This window comes from Fundulus heteroclitus, chromosome 11 (genome assembly GCF_011125445.2).
Source record: "Fundulus heteroclitus isolate FHET01 chromosome 11, MU-UCD_Fhet_4.1, whole genome shotgun sequence".
NCBI classification, from domain to species: domain Eukaryota; kingdom Metazoa; phylum Chordata; class Actinopteri; order Cyprinodontiformes; family Fundulidae; genus Fundulus; species Fundulus heteroclitus.
The window spans coordinates 32,926,447-32,954,289 of record NC_046371.1 but is presented as its reverse complement, the minus strand read 5'-3'; the positions used below and the strand labels follow the sequence as shown (position 1 = coordinate 32,954,289).

At 39.2% G+C, this 27,843-nt stretch overlaps 1 protein-coding gene across 1 annotated transcript in view; it reads left to right on the top strand.

The window, feature by feature from the left end:
- LOC105916571 (RIMS-binding protein 2) overlaps positions 1–27,843 on the top strand; it is a gene marked incomplete in the record, with an annotated part of 143,274 nt that overhangs the window by 55,953 nt on the left and 59,478 nt on the right. Inside the window, 5 exon segments of the mRNA XM_036143407.1 lie at positions 2,720–2,827; positions 6,124–6,252; positions 7,470–7,646; positions 8,265–8,447; positions 14,594–14,761. Coding sequence (XP_035999300.1) covers positions 2,720–2,827; positions 6,124–6,252; positions 7,470–7,646; positions 8,265–8,447; positions 14,594–14,761 — 765 coding nt within the window.

Genomic DNA, 27,843 nt, shown 5'->3' with positions numbered 1-27,843 from the left:
AAAGAAACTAAGCTAAGGGACTATTTACATGCAAAACAACAAAAAGACAAAACAAACGTGGTTGAACATAATTGGAATAATTCAGTGTATCCCATTCATTCACATCTGATTCCAAAATACATGGAATGGAGTTAAATTAGCTTAACTAATTAAAAAAACATTTGGCATGTGTTTCAATCCATTCACAATGCAAATCCTAAATTAAACAAAACTTTATTTGATGAAATATTTTAAGAAAAGAAAAGAACCAAAGTTCATCTTAAAGAATATGAATTGAGGTTAAATTAGCTTAACTAATTTAGAACATTTGCTATGTGTTTTAACCCATTCACAATGCAAATCCCAAGTTAACCAGAATATTATTTTGAGTAAATGACATTCTAAAGATTTGCTCAGTAAAATCATTTACTTTTAGGATTCCTTGCCTTTGTTTATGCAATTCTACCTCCGGGCACCCGGGGTCGCTGTAGCGATCGGTCGCTAAATCGGTTAAAGCCTAAAGTTATCAAAATTGCCTTTAAACTGACATTATATTCAATATTAATGCGGGAATAAGCCTCATAGCTCTATCGACTGATGACGGAGCAGAACAAACAAGGTTTATGCTTGGAACGGGCTATTTCAGAAGAACCGGAAATTACCAGAAGCTAATAGCATTTTGGCTTGCAAACTTTCGGCACTAACAAATAAAAGCTTCGGGTTTATTTTAATCATAATGAGTGAGCCGGCTAACGTAAACATTAATGTCCCATCAATGTATGAAATGTGGAGATTCCCTTTGTTATAACCATAAAAACACACTCGACCATATCAGCAATGCCAAGGGACCGGATGCTAGCATGGGCTAATTCCGTTAGCCCTTTGTTTTAAAGCGACCATGTGTAACGCATCACACAACATTTCCCAACAAACCTTTTAACCTGTCTTTTTTGGGTCTCTCTCTGTCCAACCTGTCCGTGCCTCGTGTGAGTTCAGTCCACTTTGGTCATCCAAGGAAGGCAGTGAAAAGGGAAAACGTCATTTCAGCAGCAGCCACATGTGGTCCGGGGAGAGGCCTCGACCGATGCTTCAGGCAGTCTGTATTTCAGCTCCCTCTTTCTCAGCGTTGGAAGTGGGTAAAGTAGGCTGACCCGCGCTGTTTCAAGTCACCTTTCCTGTAACCGCTGAAGAGAAATAAACAAAGCTGTTTTTGGCAGGGAGGGATTCTCCCTCCGGTGTTTTACGCTGAAGTTAAGACAGCAGATGTAACTCTGAGTTGCCCGGTCATGTCCCCCGGGTGAAGAGAGATTTCTCCCAGGTGCTGGATGGTGCGTCCTTCAGGCCCGGGACAGGGCCCATCATTGTTCAGGCCTCTTCTTTCGTGATCAGGAAGAAAGTGAGGACAAAGTGGCTTTGCCCTGATCTGCTCCAGGGAGAGGTGGTTGTCTCAGAGAAGGTCAGAAGTGAGGGTCTGGTCTTTTGTCTGTGGGGGTGGTTTACAGAAGCACCCTGCTGAGAGAGGCCGTCCTTAAAAGTGAAAATCTTCCGCTCACACAGCCCTCCAGAATTTTCCTCCAGTCAACGTTCAGAATTCAATCTGACTTCATCTTTTTATCATGGCTTTAATATGGCACAACAGTCTACAGACAGTGCTCAAGCAGCACCTAGTGGTGAAATATCGCTTATTGCTCCTTTAACTCTGTGGTGCCATCAGCCATCTTCTGTGGTGTGGTTTGTTGGAGCAGCAGCTTATCTGTAGCTGAGAGGAAGCGGCAGGATAATCTCATTAGGAGGGCCAGCTCTGTCCTGGGATGCCCCCTGGATCCAGTGTAGGTGGTGGAAGACAGAAGGACTGTAAGAAAATCACATCACTGATGGTCAATGTCTCCCACCCCATGCATGGAGCTGTTGCAGAGCTGGAGAGCTGTTTTAGTGACAGACTGCTGCATCCCAGATGCTCTAAGGAGCACTTCCGTGGGTCCTTCCTCCCGACTGCTGTTAGACTTTATCATTTCTGCTGCTCACAACAGACCCAATAACTGTTTATGTCATGCTAATAGTTACACAGGTTCTGATCCAATCATTAAACTTTTACACTGTCCCCAGATGCTAAAGTAACTTGCACATGCCTCAGCCACTTCCGGATGCTGCTGAACTACCATGCACATAGCATATCTCAGTAACATGTGTTATGTAAATAGGCTGGAGTCTTTTCCAATGTTAAAAAATGTTTTCCACACTGCAATATTTGTTTACTCTGGTATTTCCTTTTTTTATCTTCTACTCTTGGTGTTTGTTTAGAGCTAATTTCTGATTAGACTGGTTCTTTTTTCTTCTTTTTCATTGCTTATAATTGCGTTTAACTGTCTGTGTTTGCCACTGTCTCACCTGAATTTTCCCACTGCAGGACAATAAAGGACTTCTTATTTTATCTTACCAAGTACAACAGCACCTCTCATAAAATCTATGCTGCCACACACAGCTTTATATGTCTGTATCACCACAGCCCACTTCAGTCCTCTGAGTCAGTTTGTTCATTATATCACTGAGTGGATTTTGTCTTGTTTGATGACCTGAAACATTTTAAGTTTTGACAGCAAAGCAAAAACAGAAGAAAGCTGTAACTACTTTTTAAAACAACTAAACTGTTCTTCCTGTAGATCGTTTTGTACTCTGCTGTTTCTAACAACTAAAGACTGCAGTTGTTAAACTGCGTATTTTTGTTGTGCTTCTTTCACAGAACGGGACAGATTATGGATTGTTGGTGCGCCAGAACTCAGGACTCTTGCGAGCCCTAGACGAGCTGGAGAAGACTTGCAACACACTGAGGGAAGAGAATAGCCTGCTGGTATGTCTAAAAATAACTGTGTGTGTGTGTGTTTATACCTTGATGAAAAGCTTTGTAGAAAGTAGGCCAGTTCCACAAAACACTTAACAAAGAGATATTCTAACACCGTTTGTTTCTATTTTACAGATGTTTATTTAGTTTGAAAAATGCTAAACATTGTAGCCTTTCTACATGTCCTCATACTGTCCTGTGAGATCACAGACTTCTGATGTTATGGTCGTGGTAAAAACGCTGTCCTGCAAAAGTATTCACTTCCATGTTTTTTTTCATGTTTGCTGCCTCACAACCTGGAATTAAAATGGAGCCTAGGCGGAAGTTAAATTGAAGAAACTGAATTACTTACCTCCACTCAATCAGAGGCTCACCCACCTCTGCTTTGAACTGCTCCTCCACGAAGCCAATCAGCATCTTCATCTTAAAAGAACTTCAAATCCACGTCTCAGCCTTCTACCCGGCAAAGCGCAAACAGTGGTTGCGCAATGTCTGATTTGGACTCAGATGACCCTGATTCAACCCACCTCCATCCCCTTCTCCACCATCGCAGCTAAGCTCCATCCGGCTTTCCCATGGTGCTTCTTTAACCTCATCCCTCCCTATCAGAGTGTAATTTCTCCCAGACTCTTACGGCATTCTCTGTCACATCTCAGTCGATCCGGCAGAAGACTGCCATGTTTCTTCCCAAAAGGAGGGAGTTTTACCTCTCCACAGTCCCTTCATGCTTGCTCATCATGGACAGGTTCATGCAAACCTGTGTTTACCCAAGCTGGACATTTATCTTTCCGGGTCCCTAAGTGAAGCACTAGTATCAGCTCTCGCAGTCCACTGGACCTCACCAATACAGCTCAAGCAAATCGTCTCACCAACCAGCAGTCTATGGACTGAACCAACTTCATCTATCTCCACTCCACCACCAGTTTCAGGCCTGGGGGGGAAACATCCCTGTTCTCATACACCTGCTTATGCATATTAAGTATATTTCAGCGTTAATGTTTCCTGCCGAGGTCTGAGCGCCAAAGTCTTAAAATATTGTATCAATAAAATTCTTCTAATTGTCTTTTCTTTCCATGTGAGTTTTTCAGATTGAAATTGATTGGTTGTGATTTTTAGAACAAGCCTGCGACTTTGAAGATGGATTATTGTTTTTGTTGTGAAGCAAACAACAAATAGGACAAAATAACAGAAATTACGCATCACTGATAAGACAAACTTTCCACATCACGCCTCTGGGCTTTTTGCCTATTCTTCAAGGCCAAACTGCTCCAGCTCCTTCATGTTGGATGGTTTTCTCTTGTGAACAGCAATCTTCAAGTCTGATCACAGATTCTTAATTGGATAGAGGCCTGGATTTTCTTATAGTACTGTCTACATCTGCTGGTCATTGTTTAGAAAAATTAGTGCACATCTGCTGAAATCATACTTTTGTGTCTTTCGTATGGACACAGTGATCTTGGATTGAATTTCCAATTAACATTGCTTTCTGTTGATGTAACGTAATTCTGATATAGTGACGTTGGTAGTTCTGTCGCTCTGGGGTATAAAAGCATCTCCTTCCTAAAAACAAAAAACACAGCTCCCTCCATCTTGTGCCTCCATAGCGAGCACTGCTACACTTTTCAAACCCTCTAGCGACTTTATTTCTTCTTCAAAAAAGCGACTAGAAACAAATCTGCCAACTTTTTATGTTTTACTGGCGAATTGGCGTTAGTGTCTTGAGACCACGGTGAAGTTGGTTTTGGTTTGGACATTGGATATTCGCGCTCCGCGGCTTCACCAGCCATCAGACAGAGAGCGGCAGCCCCAGATCAGCCTGGCTGAATCAGCTGGAACAGGAGGCAGATGCGGCCACGGAGCGAGAATCTCCACTGTCCAACCTAGAACTAACTTCACCGCGGTTGCTGTGAACTTCCCTCTCTAGATCAACCATGCTTCATGTCCAGATATCAAATGAATCATGATGCGCAAAGCTGCCGCTGATTCCCCCTGGATTACAAAGTGGAAAAAATATATAATATAGAACTGGACCAATCCTGTCCTCCACTGCCTCGGCATCGCTGGTTTCAGGCTTCACCGAGTCAGCGCTTTAAGCCAGCAGCTCAAACTGAAAATGCTGGGCTCCATAAAGCCTCCCTCAACCTCCGGGGACGAGGGGGGTTAAGAATCCTCCATGTCAAAAGACCAAACTGTGGCATAACTACCAGTATAACTGTGCTCACTCTCGATGATTCAATATGGCAAATCAAACTAGCGGCTGCTTCCCCCATCCTGAACACAGTCCCCCTCCCCTCCTGGTCCCGCGTATCCCCGCTCACTTTGATGGCGTTTTTCAAATTGGTCTGGGGGGTGGAAATATGGTTTTACATGGGGGTGAGTTACACTTTAACCACTCAAGGCTTGCTGTAGCAGTCGGCTTCAGGTTATTGTTCTGCTGGAAGGTGAAGCTCCATCCCAGTCTCAAATCACTGGCAGACTGCCAGGGTTTGCTCAAGAACATCCCTGTATTTAGCATCATCCAGCTGTCCCTCGATTCAGACTAATTTCCCAGTCCCTGCTGCAGAAAAGCATCCCCACAGCATGATGCTGCCACCACCATGTTTCACTGTGGGATGATAGGATGTAAAGGGTTTTCATCAGACGTAGTGTTTCCCTTGGTGGCTGAATCTCATCTGACCAGAGCACCTTCCTCCAGAGCATGTGGGGAGTTGCCTACGTGCCTTCTGGCAAACTCAATACATGCTAGGGCTGGGCAATATATGGAGATTTTTTTTTAAAAATTTGAGATTTAAAAAAAAAAGAGATATAAGATGAGACTATATTGTTTATATTGAGATGATTTATGTTACATTAGAATTATACTTTTTTTGTATACCACTAGGTTATTTTTCAGCAATTTCTCATATTTATCTACAGCTATTTGTTAAAAATTGTGCCTGGGAGACATTTGAGATAAAGCTTTGATTCAGAGCTGCCTTTATATAATTACAGTATTTTAAAAAAATCATACTGTGATTAATATTGTATATCGGCATTCAGCCTGAAAATATCGAGATACTAATTTTGGTCCATATCCCTGATACACACCTTCTTATTCTTACCACTAAGTAATGTTTTTTGTTTCTGCCCGCTCTCTCATATGGCCCAGGCCAGCTTTCAGGAGTGTACAGCCTACTGTGGTCTTACAGACCTCCAGTCTCTGCTGAGTAACCCATCCTAAGCTCATAATATTTTTGCCTGCCATTGCTATGGATCACTTACTGTAGACACGTTGTGGTCATGATGTTTGTTTCCTGTGTTTTTAGCGGAAGAGCAGTGCCCCTGAAACTGAAGAGAAGGTCAGGCGGTTGAGAAGAAAGAACACCGAGCTGACTGTTCTTGCAAAGAGACTGGAGGAGAGAGCTCGCAAACTACAGGAGGCCAACCTCAAAGTGGTATAGCACACTGCTAAATACCTGACCCATGCTTGCAGCACCCTGCTTTTGCCAGGAGTGCTTTTCCCTTACTTAAAAAAATACGTTGTGCAGCTTATTGTTTGCAGTGCTTTCATAATCACTATGCTGTCCCAGTGCCTGATGAAGAGCTAAACAGAAGTAGCAAAAACATAATCTGTATGATCCTTGTGAAACGGTGATTAAATGAAAACCAGAAAAGCCAAGTTCAAAACTTATTTGTTCTGTTTTATTTGGGCCCTCTACCTGGGAACTGGATGACTTTTCTCTGTATTTTCGATGTTCCTGGGACTGAGCAATGCTAGACAAAGGTCTATAATGATGTTCCTGGAATGTGTTTGAACCACTCTCACTTTAAAGGTCCCATTACCAAGGTGCTCCAGTTACTACTGGTTCCAGTAAATAGTTGGTCAGTCATCAGATATTGCCCGTCTCGATGGTAGAGTGCCGCAAGCTGTCGTTATTCTTTAGCTTTGACTATGATTCTTCCAGCCTGTATCTCCACAGCCGTTTCTTTACTAGTTCAGCCACCTGGGTATGGCAGTATCTGTGCTTTTATGTGCTGCACTGTCTCTGTGTTATCTTTACATAACCTGTGCTGTGAATCCACATTGTTTGGTAAACCACAGCCCTCACCCAGGCCCTTGTGTTGAGCACCTGATCTTGTGCAAATGTGATTGGTTTAGTCCTTGGTTGAATGTCTCAATTAAATGGAATTTCATCAGCCTCTCCATGGTGCATGGTGTTCAAGTGACTTATTACAACATAATGGGTCCTTCTGTTCCTCCAGTTTTGCTCAGCCATCTTCCTAATGACTTTCAGATCATTTCATGGGAAGATTTCATGCTGGATGTTGGTTTCCTTTCACTGTCCAGACCAGTTTTAGCTGCAGCAAATCTTTTAGAAGGTCCACTGTTTTTTTCTTTCCCAGTAACACATCAGTGAGTTTATACACTACCCATTTTTAGTTTACAGCTTTTACTGCTCGGATTAAGGACAAATACAGTAATTTTAAGAAGATGTTACTTTTATTTCCTATTAGCAGTGCTAGAAAGTAGATCAAGAAGTTCTATTCCTTCTTATAAAACCACTATTTGATACCCTGAGTTAATGAAATGGATTGTGTCTCTCTTCTAATCTTGAAACTTTTGTGATATTTAACAAGACCTTATCTTTTAAATTCTGCTTTTTTAATCTAGGTGAATCCTGCTTCGCTCATTAGATCTGGTGCCGTTGAGCAATACAAAAGAGCATTTGCCCGCCAACGAGCTCGTGACCTGGCCAAGCATGCTGATGCACTGCTATCTAAGGACAAAGAGATTGCTGCCCTGCAGCAGGAGTGCAGGCAGCTTGAGGCACGGCCAGGACAAGCTAAGGTAGATTTTATTTCTTAGTGACAGAAGTCTAATTATTTGGCCGACAAGAATTATCTAAAGACTAAAGTTTTAAACCCTGTGCCCTATCCAACCTCAGTTGTCATCTCTGTCACAAGCCTGCTCTCTGCTGGACAGTTTTGGTACTGCGCCACATAACATAAGCCTGTATTACAGAGGCTGCGTCATAGCTGATGTCCGAATAGATGATGGTGCAGGAACAGGCTGCCTCTCTCAGTGCCTGTTTCTAAATAAGAGCTGATTCTCTTAATCTGAGCATCTGTTGGTCAGAAAACAGAAAGGGTTGTCAGGGAACAAATACAGTACAATGATAAAAGGATATCTGTGAATGTCATGTCAAACATTTCAAACGTCACCCAGTAGAAACTAGGTTGATTTTACTTTTTTTATTTACATTTGTTTTGTGTGTTGAACACTATTTTAAGTCATTTTAAACTTATTATCTCTACTGTAGAATCAGTGAGGATTTGGCCATAATTAGAATTATTTAAATCAGTTAAGGTATTTAGGCTGAAATTTGTAACAGATTGTTCCAAAACTGTAATATTTAGTGCTATTTTCCTGACCGTGTTTCTAATGTTCCCTCTTTCATCCCCGTAGGACTCCCCTGTTCAGTCGGCTCGGCTGGAATACGAGCAGCTCCTCAGAGAGTCTCAGAAGGAGGTGTTGCGGCTTCAAAGGCAGCTGTCCGTCACTTCGTCCAGGCAACAACGTGGCCTGAGGCCTGACGGCGATGGGACAGAGAAGCGTGAGGAGAACAGCAAAGAGACAGGGCAGGTGAAGGTAAAACATCACAAAATGTACTCCACGCTGAACCCCTGCTGGCAACTGATTTGGGTATACTCACAGTAAATGCACGGTCCTAATTAGACAATGTCTGGGCGTTGATGTCATACGGAGAAGCTCATAACCCTTCCCATATGAACAGCTGTTTCTGGAACATGGTAGTGATGGAAAGCTCTGAGGTTTTCCAAAACCTGTGTTTACATTGGCATGGATGCCGTTTTGCAACGTTACGTAATGGCTTGTCGTTGGACTTGATACTAATCTGCCACAAGCCATAATGAGGCGATTCCCTGTCTTTAACTTGGGCCTGATCAACGCTACCAAAGTCATATACTCTGATCCTCTGCGCGTGTGATGCTGATCTTCTCTGTTCCTACTTGTATTACGCAGCGCACAGCTATATTGTCTCTTAGATATCAGTCTCTTCCTCAAGTAAAAGAACAGTGCAATCAGCTTCATCAGCTTCATATCTGTGATTGCAGGTGCTGGTATTAAGGCATGAACACTTGCAACGAGGGAAATTTCTAGTCCTAGTATCATTTTGAGGGACATATTTTAAAAGTGCAGCCTTCCTTTGATAAAAATCCCTTTACATAACGTTAAAGGCCTCCATTTGATTCACAGATGATGTTATTGCATATTTCTCCTCCGACCATGAAATAAATACTCTGCCTGTGAAGCTCAAGTGAGAATGCCGATTGTGGTAATCTCTCATCTGTGGGACGCACACATGCACTTCCAGTGCCACGCGCACAGCCAGAAAGGGGCCATGTTGTGTGAACTCTAATCCCCTCTAACAACAGAATGGTACAGTCCAGTAATCCGCTCTCTGTTGCTGTAGCAGCGGTGAGAGGGTTTTGGATGGTAGGTAAGACTGCAGCGGCACTAAAGACTTTTCCATCGCGCCCTGCTCTGGATAACTAGCAGGCCAAGGGAAGCCTTGATGTTGCCACCGGTCACACTAAAGGGGTAGGTTTGTCCCAGTGCTGATCTCTTTCTGTGTAGTTATCAGCTGTTTTCTGTGGTTCTGGTGAATGTGAAACTGTGCAGGACTCAAATGAGGGGGGGGAAAAAAACTTAAATAGTGTCATCACAAATTAGGGTTGTGCAAAAACAGATTTAAGGTCTGAATGTTGGATTTGAGATTACTTGCTCTTTACTCAGAATTATTTGTAACACATTTGTACAAATCTGAGAGTATTATTGGATGACTTGCATTTTAGCAGATTTTTTTTTTAAATCTCCTGGCTGTTTTTTTTAATGATTATTCGAGTAAATCTGTGCAAACCCCCTAACTCATTTATGGTGTTCCAGAAAGCATGAGGCCTAGTGAAGGGCAGCCTGTCAGATACATGGTTTTGTAACCGTCATAATTTGGAGCTTGGAGATGCAGAGTTTAGACGGAACCAACTCGGGACAGCATGGCAGAACGTTTGATTGATGGACATCGATATGCTCCGCATTAAAAAGAAAATCAACGGCCAGGCCAATCCATTAAGGTGCTTTTAAAAGAAGTGATCCAGTTACCCGTTTCAGTAGTCTGCAGGGATTACCCCAATGTGCTTATAGCTTTCAGGGCCTGCTGAATGGGAACTGACCCTGCTTTAGTACGCATGGGCCCAGGTTGTACTAGATTCTTCAGTGGCCGTAGACCACTTCAGTGCCATGGTGTGAATGAGCGAAGTGAACCTCAGCCCTCCAACCTTAACCGTGCGTAGAGGCTCCTGCTGTGGTCTCTGCTTTAAAATGGACATTCATCATGGCTTTACTCTTCTTTTTAAAAAAACGAGAAACTGTAGTTTTCCCCTATTGATTAAAGGCCTCTGAACTAACTTTTCAATAAACATCATTCAGCATGGACTGTTTTGAGTTTAAATAAGGATAAACTCCAATCACATCTGCTTTGATGCATAATCAGGGATGCTTTCAAAACCAGAAAAGGCCTTATGGAAAACCTGAAATGCCTGATCAGTCCATTTGAAAAATGCCTTGCTTTGAGATCACTTTTGACATTTCCCCTGCCCTGGATGTTTTTATTATGGTTGTAGAAGTACATCAGTATTTATGATAGATGAATTCTTTTGATTGGTTTTAGACTGCTTAATGAAGGGAACATATCATCTCAGTGTTTAATAATTTCAAGTGTCACTTTCAAATTAGTTGAGCTTTTGTTTACCCAAATACTCACTTGATCACTTGAAAGGTAAATGTAACTTTTACCAAGTTTTATTGTTGCATCACCCAAAATCATCATAAAGATTTGTCCTGCCAATACCTGTAAAGTTTGAACTATAATTAACAGCGTTCAGTTTTTTTTTTTTTTCCTATCTATACGCCCCGATTGAATATTTACATTCGTATTTCACACCCTGTTGTAAGAGATCAGCCACTGTTAAACAGGGTTTTAAGTTTGGGGTCTTTTTAAGTTAATTTTAAACTAAAGACAAAATTATCACCGAGTCAGAGTTTATCATATATTAGTGAGAAGCACTGCTAACATTACTAAAACAACAGTCTCTGTGCGTATTCCAGGAGAATGTAGAGTTCCTAGCTCTTAGATTTCTAAAAGGCAGCCAACATTTCCAGCATGTTCTACGAAAGGCACAGATCAGTTCAGAAGAAGAACTATTTCTGGTCTCTTTTTCTGCCTTTGTTATGTTTGTTATGGGCCACGCTCCCTCGCCCAGCCTGAATGGGCGAGAGAACACAAACAGGTTTCGACATGTCGTAGAAAAGGCTGTTTTCTGTTTCATGTCTCTCATTTTAGTTTTAATTACCTGACTGATTCTGGGGAAAAAAAAAAAAAAAGTAACTTTCAGTCTTCTTCGTTGCCAGTTATCCTGAAATGTGCCTGTTCCAAATAACAAGATCCTCTTTTGTTGCATCTCTAATGAGAAGATAACTCTCTCCTGTTTAACAATTGTTTGTATGGATCAACACCTGATCAGTGAGCAGCAGCGTGTTATGATACATGTATCTGGTTATTGGACTGAATTTATGTGGTGCTGTTCAGGTCATACGGGCCAGTCACCGCACTTCACACCAACATAACATTCATACACAAATACGCGGATCAGCAAGAAACTTGGGGTTAGGTGCCTTGCCCACGGGCACATGCAACTGTGGCAGACCTGGAATGGAAGTAAATATGAAGTGCTCGAAGCTGTTTTCTTTACAATAAGCAACTACTTCTCCCATAAATTCTAAACTGTAACATTACAATGCGTGACTTGTCATTTTAATGTAAACATATTTAAATCAGGCGTTTTTTTCTTCTTATTTAGATTACATGTATTCGTTTTGTTTTAAAAATACCTGTTTTTATTATAAAACTTTTTGTCATCCCTTTTTTGTGGTCCAAGTGAATCTAAAGCATCATTTAAAATTTACTTCAGAGTAAAGAGTATATTTTCTTTCTTTTTAGGGTAACATCGCTGGACTCAAGTTCAAACTATTGAAAGTTATCATTCAAAATAATCCTGACTTTAACATTTGTGCTGCAGGCAATTCAGTAAAGAAAATTAATTAACTAACAGGTTTTATTGTTGTTTTAATTGATCATAGAATAAATAAAGACTTTGCTGCTAATAAACTTGTAGCCGTATCACAGCGAAACCTTTTAGAGGTTAGTGGGCCTACAAATTTACATTTGTGATAACAGAAGCTGTGATCAGATGCTCTTTGTGCCAGTATCCCCCACAACACTGTATAAATGAGAGCTTACATAATAGTCAGCTCTCTGAGGTTATTCACCTAAATCATGTTGGACTTATATCACATGGTGCCTGAACACTGATTATATCCTCTCTGAACTTATCATTTCAGAAAAACAGTTGCTCTTCTGCAGGGAATTTGAGCGGTAGGAAAACAACATGAGGATTACTGAAAATCATACATTTATAAACTGTCAGTTGAAAATTTCTTACTAGAGCAGGCATGGGCTAGTATGAGATACGCACTTTAGTGAAAATACCACAGTTTTGATTAAACTTTTTTTTTCACTTCAGAAAAACATTTTAACAAAAATGACCAGATCCTACTTCTTTTGCAATCTTTTTATTTTATTTAGAAAGGTCACAATCATTTATACTTCAAACAGCATTGCTTTAATAAAAGCAATGTGTGGCGCTTCTTTACTTTCTGTGACCAGAAATAATTAAAAGTTGGGGGCTAAAGGATGCCTTGTCCATCCATCCACCATCTACCATCTATAGCACTGCCTGGTTATCCGTTCAGTGTCATGGGGGCAAGAGGCGGGGTACAACCTGTACTGGTCGACAGTCCTTTGAAGAAACACAGAAGCACCATGCTTGCACTCACTCATACTCAAGAGAGCAAATAACCTAATAGTCGTGTTTTTTTGCTGTGGGAGGAACCCGGAGAGAGCCCACACATGCACAGGGAGAACATGCAAACTCAATGTATCTTCTTGCAGCATGGCACAGTTTTCTCCCAGACTTATTCAACCTACAGCCCCATTTATTTAGCACTTTTCAACAATATGCTGCACAAAGTGCTTTACAAGCTAAAATACAAACAAATAGATGCTGAGACACAACAGGAAACATGTAAAAATGTGTAGGAAAATAACAGGATAAAAAGAGATTTAAAAAAAAAAACACAAAAAAAACATCAATTGGGTAAATGTGGCTCTAGTGTACAGCACTTTGAGTGGTCGGTATGACCAGAAAGGCGCTATATAAGTTCAGTCCATTTACCATTTGATACCACCGACCAACACATGCCTATTGCAGAGTGACGTATTTTTAAATAAAAAATGTGGATTATATTGTATTTATATAATGTTCAAATGTACGTATTACCAAGAATCAATGTATGCTGTAATGTTGCACAGGAAACACAAGCTAGAGCGTTGCTTCTAATTGTACTAACTTAAACTCGTTTAATCAGTGTGTACAGTATGAAGTGCTACAAGCTTATTAGGACTCCCTGGAGGATTGACTGGTGTAAGTATATCCGACCAAATACAAAATGGGAAATTTGCCAGGATGCGGAGAGCTCTGCCATGCCTTCATCCGTGATGTGGGGGAGTCTGTAATGATCACCAAAGCCAGGAAGCGAAAATGAAAGAATGTACACTGCAAAAAGGGAACTAAAAGTACATTTTCTTGAAATGAGAGTATTTGCCCTTGATTTGAGCAGGTAAATAAGATGATCTGTCAATGGAATGAGTTTTTTGACCCCTAAGATAAGATAATTAGATATATTGGATTTGAAATAAGATGATGCAGAAGAGTTATTCCTATTTTAAGTGCAAATTCGTATTCCAACGGATCATCTTATTTACCTGCTCAACTCAAGGGCAAATACTCTCATTTGAAGAAAATGTTGCTTACGTTTGGTTCCCTTTTTTGCAGTGTAGCTGTTCGTTGTCTTGTACCAAAACAATAGACCTGAGTTGGCCTCGCCTAATTTCACTAACTGATCTCTGATTTAGTTCTGAAGAGTCAAATTCACTATCAGCTTCAGGTTGTTGTCCCAGAATCCATCATAGAAACACAGACGCTTCTTCAAGAATGAACATAAGCATATGTATGAAGGGAAAATAAGCATAAAATAATTAAAGTCCCCTAGAGAGAATTTTCCTGAACCAGGTAAAACGCCTCCCTACACTGTGGAAGGCATGTCTGTGTAAAATAAAAGAGCCTCTTTTTCCGCACGTGGCCGAGCATTTTAGATCCTGTTATTGGGTCACGGCCTTGGCTGTACTAGCACAGTTTTACTCAGAGTATTAGTACGTTTGTTCTAAAATTAGATACTCCCGATTCCCGATCCTTAACCAGCACAAATGTTTCCTCCATCTGCACCTCAGGCTGCAGAGTCACGGAGGGGTTTTCCTTTCAGAGTAAATGTAAAGAAAAATCAGGATGAAATATCTTCAGCGGAACATGCAAGTCACTCCACTTTGGCTAATTAGCGAGGACAGTCTTACTGCCAATGTGTTTCAGTCATGTTGGAGGCTCAAGGGATTCCCCTGGATTATTCTTTGATTGTAGTTGGAGCGCCTGGAAGGAGGTTCAATGCTAATCCCCCTCATGCAGAGTTAGGTTTCACTTTTCAGTTTTGTTGCAACATTAATCACCTAGAAATTTGCTGTGTTCTTTGATCATCATCCTCGTTAGGTTTTAGGAGAGACCCCGTGTGTGGGATTAGATGAAGCTCCATCCAGGTGTGAGAAGACTCCGCCAGAGGCGGGGGAGTCGTGGCTGCAAGTGACGCCCTCACCAAGCCATAGCCCGACCTCCGCCCATCAAGAGGAACCCACAGAGGAGCAACGACTACAGTTTCTGGTAAAAAAAACATCTTGTATTTATAGTTTTCAAAACCATTGTTTGCCCCTACCCTTTCGTGTACCACTTAGATTCACAATTTTTCATGTTGGAATTTAAGGTTGCGTTTATTCTGTTAAAGGTGAAATTAAAGTTTTAATCTTAGCTTTCAGCCAGCTAAAGGAGCTTTTGCACATGTTCAACAAGCTGAGGTGCTTGCAAGTTGAATTTTAACCTTGCTTGTTTTTGCGTGACCTTTGTGACAAAAAGGTTAACAGGTGATAAACTGCACTAGCAAAAAAAAAAAAAATTCCTCAACATGATGACATGTTTAAATTGCAGTGGCCTAATTCAATTCTCAATTCTAATCCAATGCAAAGGCATTTATACCCTTTTCAACATCATTTTGTCATGTTAATGCCACAAACTTCTATGCTTTTCATTGGGATTTAACATGAAAGACCAACATAAAGTAGTGTGTAAATTTGAAAAGTGTGGTGTGCCTTTCGCCAGCTTCCCTCTCCCGGCTTAGGAAATAAATCTCCACACAATGATACTGCCGCTACCGTGCTTCACCATGGGATGATGTGCTAATGTGCAGTGTAGGCCAGAAAGTAATATTTTTGTCTCATCTGACCAGAGCACCTTATTGCAAATGTTTGCTGCATCCCGTTAGTCATGAATGGCAGCGAATGACATTTGGGACCTTTTATGGTTTTCTTTCAGCTAATGGCTTTCTTTTCATCAGTTTTCCATGGAGGTTGAATGTGTAGCAGTGTTGTAGTACTCGAGTCCGAGACTCGAACTCGAGTCCGAGTCATTAGCTACATTTAGAGACTCGTGACTTGACTTGGACTTGAGCACTGATGACTCGAACTTGGACTCAGACTCCTACATTCAGATCATTCTGACTCGGAAATTGAGAAAAAGACTCGACTTTTTTTTAAATCATTAGGCTATAATTTTAATATGTCATTAGAATATTATTTGGTGTATGATTTTAATATCTAAATGTCGTACGGCGCACGTGACGTCACCATCTCATGAGCAACGCCCCTTGCCGCTAAGGTTGGGCAAACAGTGTGAGAGCGCACGTAGCAACCAGCCATTACACATGCAACAGACACAACTATATGATCGACTTTTCAGCTGTTAAACTTTCACAAGAGGATGTCCAGGCGCCCATTTTACTGGTAGAACTGTGGAACAACATACCAACGTTCAGCTCAAACGATGGATTGAGTGTCGAGGGCTCGGAAAGACTGGAAAACTGGCCAAGTTGATAGGAAGGTAAGTCGTTGTTTTTCTCCGCAGATGCGTAACAGCATCTGCGGTGGCGGGCGGCCGGCGGGGTTCACGCACCCCGCCGGCCCCGGAGTGCGCTTGGCTACGAGGGCCGATCGACGCCGCTTGCGGCTTTAACATCCTTCATATGCGGCCTATCAGCGTACCTCGAGTCGCTGTTGCGCGTTCCATAACAACAATGTTTAAAAACCATGGTTAGGAGACGTCTTAGACTTGGAAAAAGCAATCGTTTTACCGAGTAAAACCAAGGGTAACTACAGCGAAAGAGTTATTAGTGCAATGGAATGTTACTGCTTCATGTCATACATCACACGTCAATAGTGACTCGACTCGGACTTGACTCGGATGAGTAGTGGACTCGACTCTGATTTTTTTTTAATGACTTGGACTTGACTCGGACTTGAACACTGGTGACTCGAACCTGGACTCGGACTCGAGGCATAGTGACTTGACTACAACACTGATGTGTAGAGTGCACAACTAGTGATTGTCAGGTCAACAGGCAATATAATGATTATTTGACCCCCAAAATAAGATAATTAGATATACTGCACTTGAAATAAGATGATGGAGATGAGTTATTCCTATTTTAAGTGCAAAGATCTTATTCCATTTGCAGATCATTTAAACTTGACTACTCAAATCAAGGGCAAATAGACTCATTTCAAGAAAATGTTACTTTTAGTTCCCTATTTGCAGTGTAGAAAATTAATTTGTGATATATAATAAAGGTATTAACTGTACATCAGTCAGGTATGAATTGATGCATGCTTGGTACAGAATGCTTCTTCATAGGACTAATTTATTCATACCTGAAAAAGTTTGGTACAGTGAGGGGACCAAATGACTCATACCACCGATCAGGTGGAAAAGAAAATCTGTTGACATGTCGTGAACTCCTCAAATATGACATTTAGGGAAAAGTGGCAAAAATATATGGAGGACTAGCTCTACCATATTTAAAAATAAATACAGAAATAAATAAATGCTCAATAAATAAGCATACAACAGGGGTTAAAGTCCTCCGTCGCTGTGACTGATTGCCGTCATTTGGAAAATGAGCGCAAATTGTTCCATCTACACTTTTTAATCAAGTATATAACTGAAGCTTCTCTCAACCAATGAAATCTGGCAGAGCCAGGACATTAGCCAATCTGAAAGAGTAGGGCGGGTCTTTGCAAAGCGGACATCTACCAGGTTGAGCTTCATCGGCGTTCAATCATTATAACTTTTGGAAGAGCATCTCAAACTGGCCACAGATGCATGAATGAAAGTAGTGGTGGTCAAAGATTTTCTTTGGGTTTATGCAAACCAGCAGGTTAGAAAGTGGAGCGGATTGACCAGCTGACAACAACTTAAAAAATAAAAATAAATTATTTCACCTGCGCTTTTCTGAACCAAAGAAGGCAGAGCTGCAGTCAGAGTGGCTATCAGTCAATATGCAGCAGCTCCACCTGATGAGCCACTGCGCACCAGGACATCTTAATAAAATGACAAGGATTTTGATGTGTACAGATTATTAAGGAAACTACATTAAAAAAAAATAAATTGCTGCTACAACATGGACTGGAGAGCGGGTTCTAACTGGGTGAGGCCAGAGGCGATTCTCATATTCTCAGAGAGCTTTTATGAAGTTCTTTTTTATTTTTACACGGAGTGGAGCACGATGTGAAGCTACACTGTAGAAGTGAGTCGCACTAGAAACAGCTGAAAAAGCCTCCTGTCTGTGGATCTATGGACTCATTTTACTCCAACCCCAAAACACCTACCAAACAGACAGTACTGCAGCCAATATTACCCTCAACAATTAACTTTACAAAATACATTAATAACATTTTGCTAATTAAACATGTCCATATTTAAAAGCAAGTTATGATTTTTCTGATAAACTTTGAGCAATTTTATTAAACTTTTAAAAAATTTAACATCCCATCCCTCATCGATTTTCCCTACAGGTGTGACGTTAAGCCGTGTCTGATGGGGAAATGCATAGACATTATATACGTAGACGCCCCATTGGATGCTGCCGGCCGCTAGACCGACGTGCCTACAGGACGGCCATCTTGGGTCAGACCACAGATCAGACAGCTGCTATCAGAATGAATAGGAGGCAGCTTAGATCTCATTTATTCGTATGTTAACATTGCTCGTTACCTTTCAGACAGATTACACATATTTATTCAGAACCAAAGCAATTTAAACTGATGTCAAACTGGATGAGATATATACACGGAGTTATACATTTTGTTATATTAATATAATAAACACACACACACATATATATATTTGATAAATAGATATTTTCATTTGAACACTGAATAAAGGTACAGCCAAAATTATCAGATTTAATAAAATTTTAATTCAACCAAGAACCATATAGAGATATTAACCATATTAAGAAAACGAGATATGTCGCTTTTAAAAATAGAACAATGTATTATGAGTTTAAAAAATCAATTTAATTTTATTAGAATGTGATGTTTAAAAATATTTAGACTTCACAAAGATGGAGGTTAAAAGTTTTATTAATTTCAAACACTCTCCCGACGCAGGGGATACAAATTCTGCCGTGGATAAGTCGTTTGGCACGACATCTGTCGTCTGCTATCCTAGCGCAGCAGGTCTTGGTGATATTACAGTAAATTGGGCAAAAGTCTGGGCTATTTCTGTCCTGCGATGGACTGGCGACCTGTCTAGGTTGTACCCCGCCTCTCACCCATTGACAGCTGGAGATAGACACCGGCACCCCTCACGAACCCAGCAGGGATAAAGCGTGTTAGAAAATTAATGATGGATGGACTGGACTATTTCTTTCTCCTTGCCATAAAGATCTGCCAATGGGCAGAAGTTGAGCTCTTAAGACACAGCCCTCTTCATTTGCATAATGAGGCAGAAATGCATATAGAAATGTAAAAAGGACAGGCAGAAATAAATAGCATCACAGAAATATATAGGGGAAAAATACAAAAGAAAAATAAAACAGAAAAAAATATTATAACATGCACATAAATAAATACTTAAAAAAATAAGTAATTAATAAATAAAGTTGAAGATTATAATGGATAATAAATAAATAAGGTAATTATTACAAAGGTGAATAAATAAAGAAGCTAATTAAAAGATATAGATATATATATATATAGAGAGAGATTTTTGTCTCACTGTATAATTTAATTTCTACCTATATTTATTTGTTTATTGTATTTTTGGTGGCAATTAATTGTATGCTTATTTATTTATTGAGCATTTATTTATTTCTGTATTTATTTCTAAATATGGTAGAGCTGGTCCTCCATAAAAAGAAACCGTTTTCCACAGCCAAAAACTGTGAGGCAAGCATGTGAATGAAGGTGGTCTGGATAAATTTGACTTTTTTAGCGACATGCGTTACACAGTGTGTCAGATTTTATATAGGTCAGTGGTCCCAAATGGGATCAGAATCAAAATAAATGGCATGGGAGTATACTTTACTGTTTTTAAGCCATAATTGATTAAAGTCACTTTTTAGGATTTAAGCAATTTTATTACCATTTGTTTCCATAATTAATGCAAATGAGTTTGACAATGATATGCCACGTTTCAAGTGTGTAGGTGGGAGCTAGTTTCTGCTTGTGGGTAAAAAATGAAATCAGAAATCAGGGTATGAATTGGCAAACTGGCGTATTGATCCAGAATCCTGAGCCAGGGATGTCTGAATGTGAGGCCATGTCTTGACATAGTATTTCTGTTTTGGTTGATGGACTAAAAAGTGCTCGCTTAGATGAAAGCTACATTTATTGCTTTATAACCTTACACTGCTTTATACTTCTTCACAGCTTTAATGACCGACCTGCCTGTTGTATCCCTCGGTCTTTATGATGCTGTTGTTCTCCAAAGTTCTTAAAAATCCTCCGAGGCCAGAAATCGTACCGCTGGAAATATGCTCAGATTAAATCATACACATAATCACCATATTTACTATTATTTTTGGGTATCGGAGTTAATTAGGCTAAACACACTTTTCAGATTATATGGAAGAAAAAAAATCCATGTATAACTTTGTTGTTCCCCTTCACAAATAAGCATTACGTTGAGCTGATCTGGTATAAAAATACCAATGAAATACATTAAGGTTTGCTTTCAGGCAGCTGATTAAACTGTGACAGCCGATGTGCTCTTACCTGTTAACGTTGTAGACGTAGTAAAAGGTTCCCTCTTTCTGCATACATGTGACGTTGTCTCTGTGAAGCGAGCCTTGATAGACATGAGGTGAAGTTTACACAAAGTTACAGTTAAGGGGTATCTAAAAAAAATGGGTCTGAATAGTAAATATATGCAGCACTTAATGTCCTAATCTTGTAACATGTTCCTTCCACTGCATAATATCACATAAAATCCCATTAAGATACATCAAATGTTGTGGTTATAACATGCATCCCACTAATCATTGAATAGATGTTTTTTTTATTTGGTATTGATGCTGTGTCCAAAAGTTGCAACTGCTATTGTTTATATGGTGCTATCTTCAAGTAGAAGGATATTTAGTAATGACCCAAAAAGACTCTGCTCGTTCTGTCTTGGCCCTAACACCTTAGCAGAGGGGGAAAACAATTCCAGGAATATTCAATGTGTTTTTTTTTATTGAACCTATCATGTCAACACTTGATAATAGCGAAAAGGAGAAAAAAAGAAAAAAAAAAAGATAATAGCGACCATCAGAAGGGGGGCAATTTACATCTGTCACCCTTGTTTAATTGTTTTTTCTTTCTTTCATATTGGTATGTCACACATTGGCAACTTGGTCTGAAACAGTAAATTCTGCAATTCAAGACACAATTCAGCATGTTAGTATTAATATACTATTGTATATAAATATACTCAGACATGTCAAAATTAGCCTAGTATTAACTTTGTAATTTTAGACACCAGTGATACTTTAACAACCACCGTCTCAATTAAATTTTATTCATATATATATATATATATATATATATATATATATATATATATATATATATATATATATATATATATATATATATATATATATATATATATATATATATATAGCAGCAATTCACAATACATGTCATCTCAAGGCGCTTTACAAAGTCAAATTCAATCATACACACAGATTGGTCAAAATGTTTCCTATCTTAGGAAACCCAGTAGATTGCATCAAGTCTTCACTAGCAGCATTCACTCCTCATGAAAGAGGAGAAAAAAAGAAGAAAAAAATGACAGGGAACAAAAAGTCAAAAGTTGAAATAACAACACACAATGCAAATTGGAGAACTGGAGGATAATTCAGCAGAGTGAGAAAAATAGACTCTGATTTCCTCCAGCAGCCTAAGCCTATAGCATCATAACTACAGACATAGCTCAGGGTAATCTAAGCCACTTTAACTATAAGCTTTGTCAAAAAGGAAAGTTTTAAGCCTAGTCTTAAAAGTAGATGGGGTGTTTGCCTCACGGACCAAAACTGGGAGTTGGTTCTACAGGAGAGGAGCCTGATAACTAAAAGATCTGGAGTACGAGCAGCGTGCACATGAGCGGGATTGTCACTGCTAAGACACTCCTTCTGGCTCTGATTGGTTGTTTCTGACCGGGAGCGGTGTATTATTGCAAATGACAGCAAGAACCACTGAGAGGGGGGAGTCACGTGACCGGGATCCGAGATGGCAGGATAGTAAACAACTCCGAAGACAGTGTTCGAAATATGTTTTAAAAAACCTTTGTAAAAGCTGTAAGTAAGGTTTGGAAGAAAAGACACTGATATGTCTAAAGCTTCGTCTGTGAAACAGTGCAAAATTTTTACAAGAAAACGCAAGACAGCCACCAAAACAACATTGAGTCCAACTAGCGGCGAAGACGCTAATATGGCTAGCATAGCTGAGGTGCTGGAAGAGCTAAAATCACTCCGGTCGGATTTTGGATTCAAGCTGGATAGTATAAATGAAAGACTGACTGGAATGGCGAGCGCTATGAATGCACTGGAGGCTAAAGTGTCTGAGGTAAAACAAGACCTATTAAACCAGGCGGCCCATATGGAGGAGGCAGAGGTGCGCATTGCCGAAGTAGAAAGTTCGCTTGAAAAAACAGAAACATCATTAACTTCAGCTATGAAAAGAATCCAGCTTCTTGAGGCCAAAACAGATGACCTGGAAAACCGAGGAAGGCGAAAGAACCTGCGTGTCTTTGGCATTCGAGAAGGAGCAGAGGGAAGGCAACCACTGTTTGACTTTATTACCAACATGCTACCAAAATGGCTGGAGCTCGCACCAGACAAGTCATTTACATTGGAGCGGGTACACCGCACACCGGCAACCTAACCAAAGCAGGGCGGTTCTGATTCGCTTCTTAAAGTTCCCGGAGAAGGAATTTGTGTACCGAGAGGCAAGAAAAAGAGATATTATACAAGATGGGGCCAAAATCACGTTTGCACAGGATCTATCTGCGGAGACAGTACGTATCAGACCCGGTGGTGAAGCTGTTTGTTGATATCGGTGCATTCCGCGGATTCCAACACAACCCCTGCAAACTTCGGATCATCCACGGTGGAAAGATCCATCTCTTCTCATCACCTCAAGAAGCTGAACAATTTTACAAGAGTCTTCCAAAATAAGCACAACGGTTGCTTCTGATCAGTGAGTCATGAAAGACAAGCTGGTTAAGAAACAGGTAAACAGATAAGACATTCTATTTGGCTATTCCTGCTCCAATAGAACTGATCAACGACAGGAACATAAGCAGGATAAGTTCTAAGTTAATGGGCAGTTCATATAAACATAACTGATCTGATTTTATGTGCTCAAGTATTCTAAGTCTAACTTGAACTGTTTTGGAATTAATGCTTAAAGTTAAGCCTTAAATAAGTTCACTGTTCTATCAAGGGTTATGGATATTTTATTTCTATAATTAGACACTGTCTGCTGTGTGGAGTTTAGAAGAGGTCAAGTTGACTAGTTGCTCCTCAGTAGTGTGGATCAACGTCCTCCATATCATTGTTTCGGGGGGGGGGGGGGGGGGGGGGGGCATTTCAGATAAAGAAATGCAAAAGTTCTGTTGGGGGTTGTTTACGACTAGTTCTGTATCTTGTACGGTTGAATGTGTGAATGCATTTACATACCTGCATTTTCAGTTCCATCTTTACTTACTTTATTCTAGTTTAACAGTAAATTTAATAATCTGATATGGAGAAGTCAACCAAAGAAAATATTTTAAATATCAAAGTTACAAGCTGGAATGTCAGAGGAATAAGGAAGCTAACTAAATTGAAACAAGTATTGGACCGACTAAAAAAATTTAAATCTAAAATAATTTTTCTATAAGAATCTCATTTAATGGAGCCAGAAATACATCAGATAACCAAAAGATGGCAGGGTCAGGTGTATCACTCTTCCTTTACCAGCCACGCCAGAGGAGTTATTATTCTTATACATAAGTCAATAGCATTTCAAACTATAAGATCAATCAAAGACCCGTATGGGAGATATATTATTGTGCAAGGATGCATTTCAACATTAAAATTAAACTTCATAAATATTTATGGACCTAACAATGACAACCCATCCTTTTATGAAAATTTATTCCTAACTTTGTCAAACCTGGAGGGACTTTATATCATAGGAGGGGACTTTAATTTCACCCTAAACCCCAGTCTGAAAAAATCTACACAAATTGACACCAGTCATGCACAAACCAGGAAAATACTCCTTAATTATATAAAAGATTTAAAAATAAATGAAGTATGGAGAACAAGGAACCCAAGTAACAAAGAATTTTCATGTTATTCAAGCTCACACCAATCCCATTCGCGTATTGATTATTTTCTCATCTCTGTGGAGTTATTGCCTCTCGTGGAGAACTGCTGGTACAATAGTATTGTAATTAGTGATCACGCTGCAGTATCCCTGGAAATTAAAGTAAATAAGATTGATCAAGGGGTGAAACGATGGAGGATGCAGACACTTCTGCTAAAAGACTCAAAATTTGTTACATTTATGGAAAATGGAGACAAATATTTTGAAATGAATAAGGATGAAACGACAGCTAGTATTAGATGGGAAGCCTTTAAAGCTTATATTAGAGGAGAAATCATCAGCTATAGCAGTAATAAAAATAAACAATATAACCAAGAGGTAAAATCATTAGAGAGACAAATTAAATCCAGCGAAGTAGAACTTTATCAGAGCAATGATCATACAAAATTACACAAACTGACTGTTTTGAGAACCAGATATGATAAATTAACGACAGAGAAAGTGGCAAAAAACTTAATGTGGACTAAACAAGCTTTTTATGATCAAGGAGAAAAGGCCGGTATATTGAGATAAAACGGATGCAAGCGGAAAGAACAATTAATATCATAAAATCGAAATTGGACACTTTTATTACAGACCCTTCAGAAATAAATGAAGAATTTAAAGAATTATATAAAATCTTATATAAATCTGAATACTCTGGAAACAAAGAAGCACAAGCTGCATTTCTTAATCAATTAAAATTTAAAACCCTTTCAGAGGAGGATAAAACAACTCTTGATAGTCCTTTAACAATAAAAGATCTATCTGAAGCAATAAGTAACATGAATAGCGGTAAAACACCAGGTCCTGATGGACTTCCAATAGAATTTTATAAAGCATTTAAACATAAATTAATCCCACCACTTCTCAACATGTATGAGGAATCATATAAAGCTGGAATACTCCCAGACTCACTGAGGTTGGCTACAATAACTCTTTTACTAAAACCAAACAAACCCCCGACTGAATGCTCCTCTTATAGAGGAATCAGTCTTATGGGATGTGATACAAAGATCTTGTGTAAAGCACTTTCTAGGAGATTAGATAAATATCTGCCCAATTTAATAATAAATGATCAACAAGGATTTATTAAAACAAGACAAGGCTACCATAATATAAGACGGGTCCTTAATGTATTGTATAAAAAACATAATTGTAAAGACACGGCGATGTTATCATTGGACGCACGTCAAGCTTTTGACAGAATAGAGTGGAATTATCTGTTTGAAGTGCTCCCCAAATATGGATTTGGTGAAACCTTTCTAAAATGGATAAGACTACTATATACTGAACCCACAGCACAAGTTTTAACCAATAATAACATGTCAAAACCATTTAATTTACAACGGTCAACCAGACAGGGTTGCCCCCTGTCACCACTACTTTTTGTGTTGGCAATAGAGCCTCTGGCGTACAGGCAAGTACAGGAATATCAGGTATTAGAATAGGAGGAAGAGAACATCTCATTTCCTTGTTTGCAGATGACATCATATTTTTCATAAGTAATTTGAAAATCAGTATTCCCAATTTATTAAATCTAATAAAAGAATTCGGTGAATTTTCAGGATATAAAATTAATAATTCTAAATCAGAATTAATGTTTCTTAATGAAGACGAAAGGAGAAGCCCTATTGTGGTTACCCCATTCAAAACAACTAAAAAAGGTTTTACATATTTAGGCATTAAGATCACTCCATCCCTCAATGAAATAAGCGCAGCAAACTATGATCCCCTTGTGGAAAAAGTCACAGAAATGCTAAATCGATGGTCAAATTTGCCTATATCCATGATAGGTCGAATAAATTTATTAAAAATGACAATCCTGCCCAAATTTTTGTACTATTTTCAAACACTTCCATTGCCACTGTCAGATTCATTTTATGACAGTATAGACAAACTATTTAATCAATATATTTGGAGTAATAGAAAAGCAAGACTCCGTCTAAAGTTACTCTATTTGCCCTATGACAGAGGTGGACTTCAAGTCCCTAATCTCAGATGGTATTATATGGCTGCCCAACTAACATCAGCTACTCACTACTTTTGTCCAACGGCACCTCCAGCTTAGGTAGACATTGAACAGCAATCTGTTCCAGATCTCCCCTTAAACACCTTTCTATATTCTTCAGATATAAAGACACTAAAAAAACCCACAAAGAAACCTTTCTTAAAAAATACAATTATAACTTGGCACGCAGCACATAAACATGTAGGTGACCGACCAGAACTATCACAATTTACCCCTATATGGGGTAATGAAAGGTTCACCCCAGGAAAAAATGATGGAGGATTTAAACTATGGAAAACCAAAGGCATTCAGAAAATTAAAGATCTATATGCAGATGGCATGTTGCTTACATTTGATCAGTTATGCAAGAAGTATTCAATACCCCCTAAACATTTTTTTAAATACTTACAATTGAAAAATTATATGTCATCAAAACTGAAACGAATAGTTGACATTCCACCCATAACAAAAATAGAAGAAGTGTGCGTTGGGGACATAAAGGTTTTCTTTCGGCTTTCTATAACTTGTTGATGCTTTCCTCCAAGGATTCAGCAATTGACAAGTTAGACGCTTGGAGAAGAGATACTCTTGAAGATATAGATGAGGAAGACTGGAATCAGGCCTGTTTAAAAGCACAGACACAAACGATAAACACACAATTTAAACTTCTGCAATGCAAATGGCTTATGAGAACCTATATAACTCCAGTTAGGCTTCATCATATGTCCAGTGACATTCCAGACACTTGTAATAAATGCTTAATTGAAAAAGGAACTCTTCTCCATTATTTGTGGGAATGTCATAAAATCCAGAAGTTCTGGAGGGATGTTATTAGATGCCTATCTGAATTGTTTAAGGTTAAAGTCCCATTGGAGGTTAAAATCTGTGTTCTAGGAATATACCCAGTGGAATTTGAACAATCGCAGACTAAAACTAAATTGATAGATTACGGACTTCTTCAAGCCAAAAGGGCTATTGCATTAAGCTGGAGGAGCATGGACCCCCCTTCCCTGGGACTCTGGAAGAAAGAAATTGCAAATTCGCTCGGACTGGAAAAACTAACATACATCGCCAAAGGTAAACAGCGAGACTTTGAGAACCTCTGGGAGCCATATATGAGGATCATAGAGACTGAAAGCGGAGCTTATTAATGAGTGTCTTGGATGGATGTCTTGACTACAGTTTCTACTTTCATACTGTATTGTTATTTTTCTCTGTCTTAATCTAAAGAGTTTTGTATATTTTTTCTTTTTTAGAACAAATGCAGGTTTGAATGGTGAGTGCGTGAGTGAATGTAAGCACATGTCTACAATGTTAAGTTAGTTAATTTGTGGCTTGTAAATTTGTTGTGTCCTAAAAGAGAAAATTCAATAAAAAATAAAATAAAAAAAAAAAAAAATATATATATATATATATATATATATATATATATATATATATATATATATATATATATATATATATATATATATATATATATATATATATATAAAGAACCACTGAGAGGAGCCAGAGGAGCTTGATTTATTTTCATAGATTATATATCTCATATTCTACTGTCAGGACTATGACAAATATGGACAAGATACATTTTTACAAAAGTTACCTACTGCAGCTTTAAAGGGTTCAGAACACTAAAATTTTCACACAGATTGTTACTGTGATCACTGTTCTTGACTGACCAGGCTGTTTAAATAAGATGATGAGTAATGTCTGGTCTAGATGGTTCTATAGATGCACCAATCAGGATTTTGTTGACCAAAACCAAGTTTAAGTTTTCTTGAAGTTTTTTTTCCCACATACACATTAATTTGTGTAAAGTTTGTTTGAAATCTTCTACTTGGGACAGATGTGCTGCCATAAAATTAATTATGGTTACATTTATTGTAGTACGCTTTCCTGCTGGACAGTGCTCATGACCTCAGGGCTTAGTTTTTAATATGACACTTGGTAGAGATGCAGATGTGTGTGATAGGAGTCGCTGTAAAACAAAGGTTTTGTGTTTT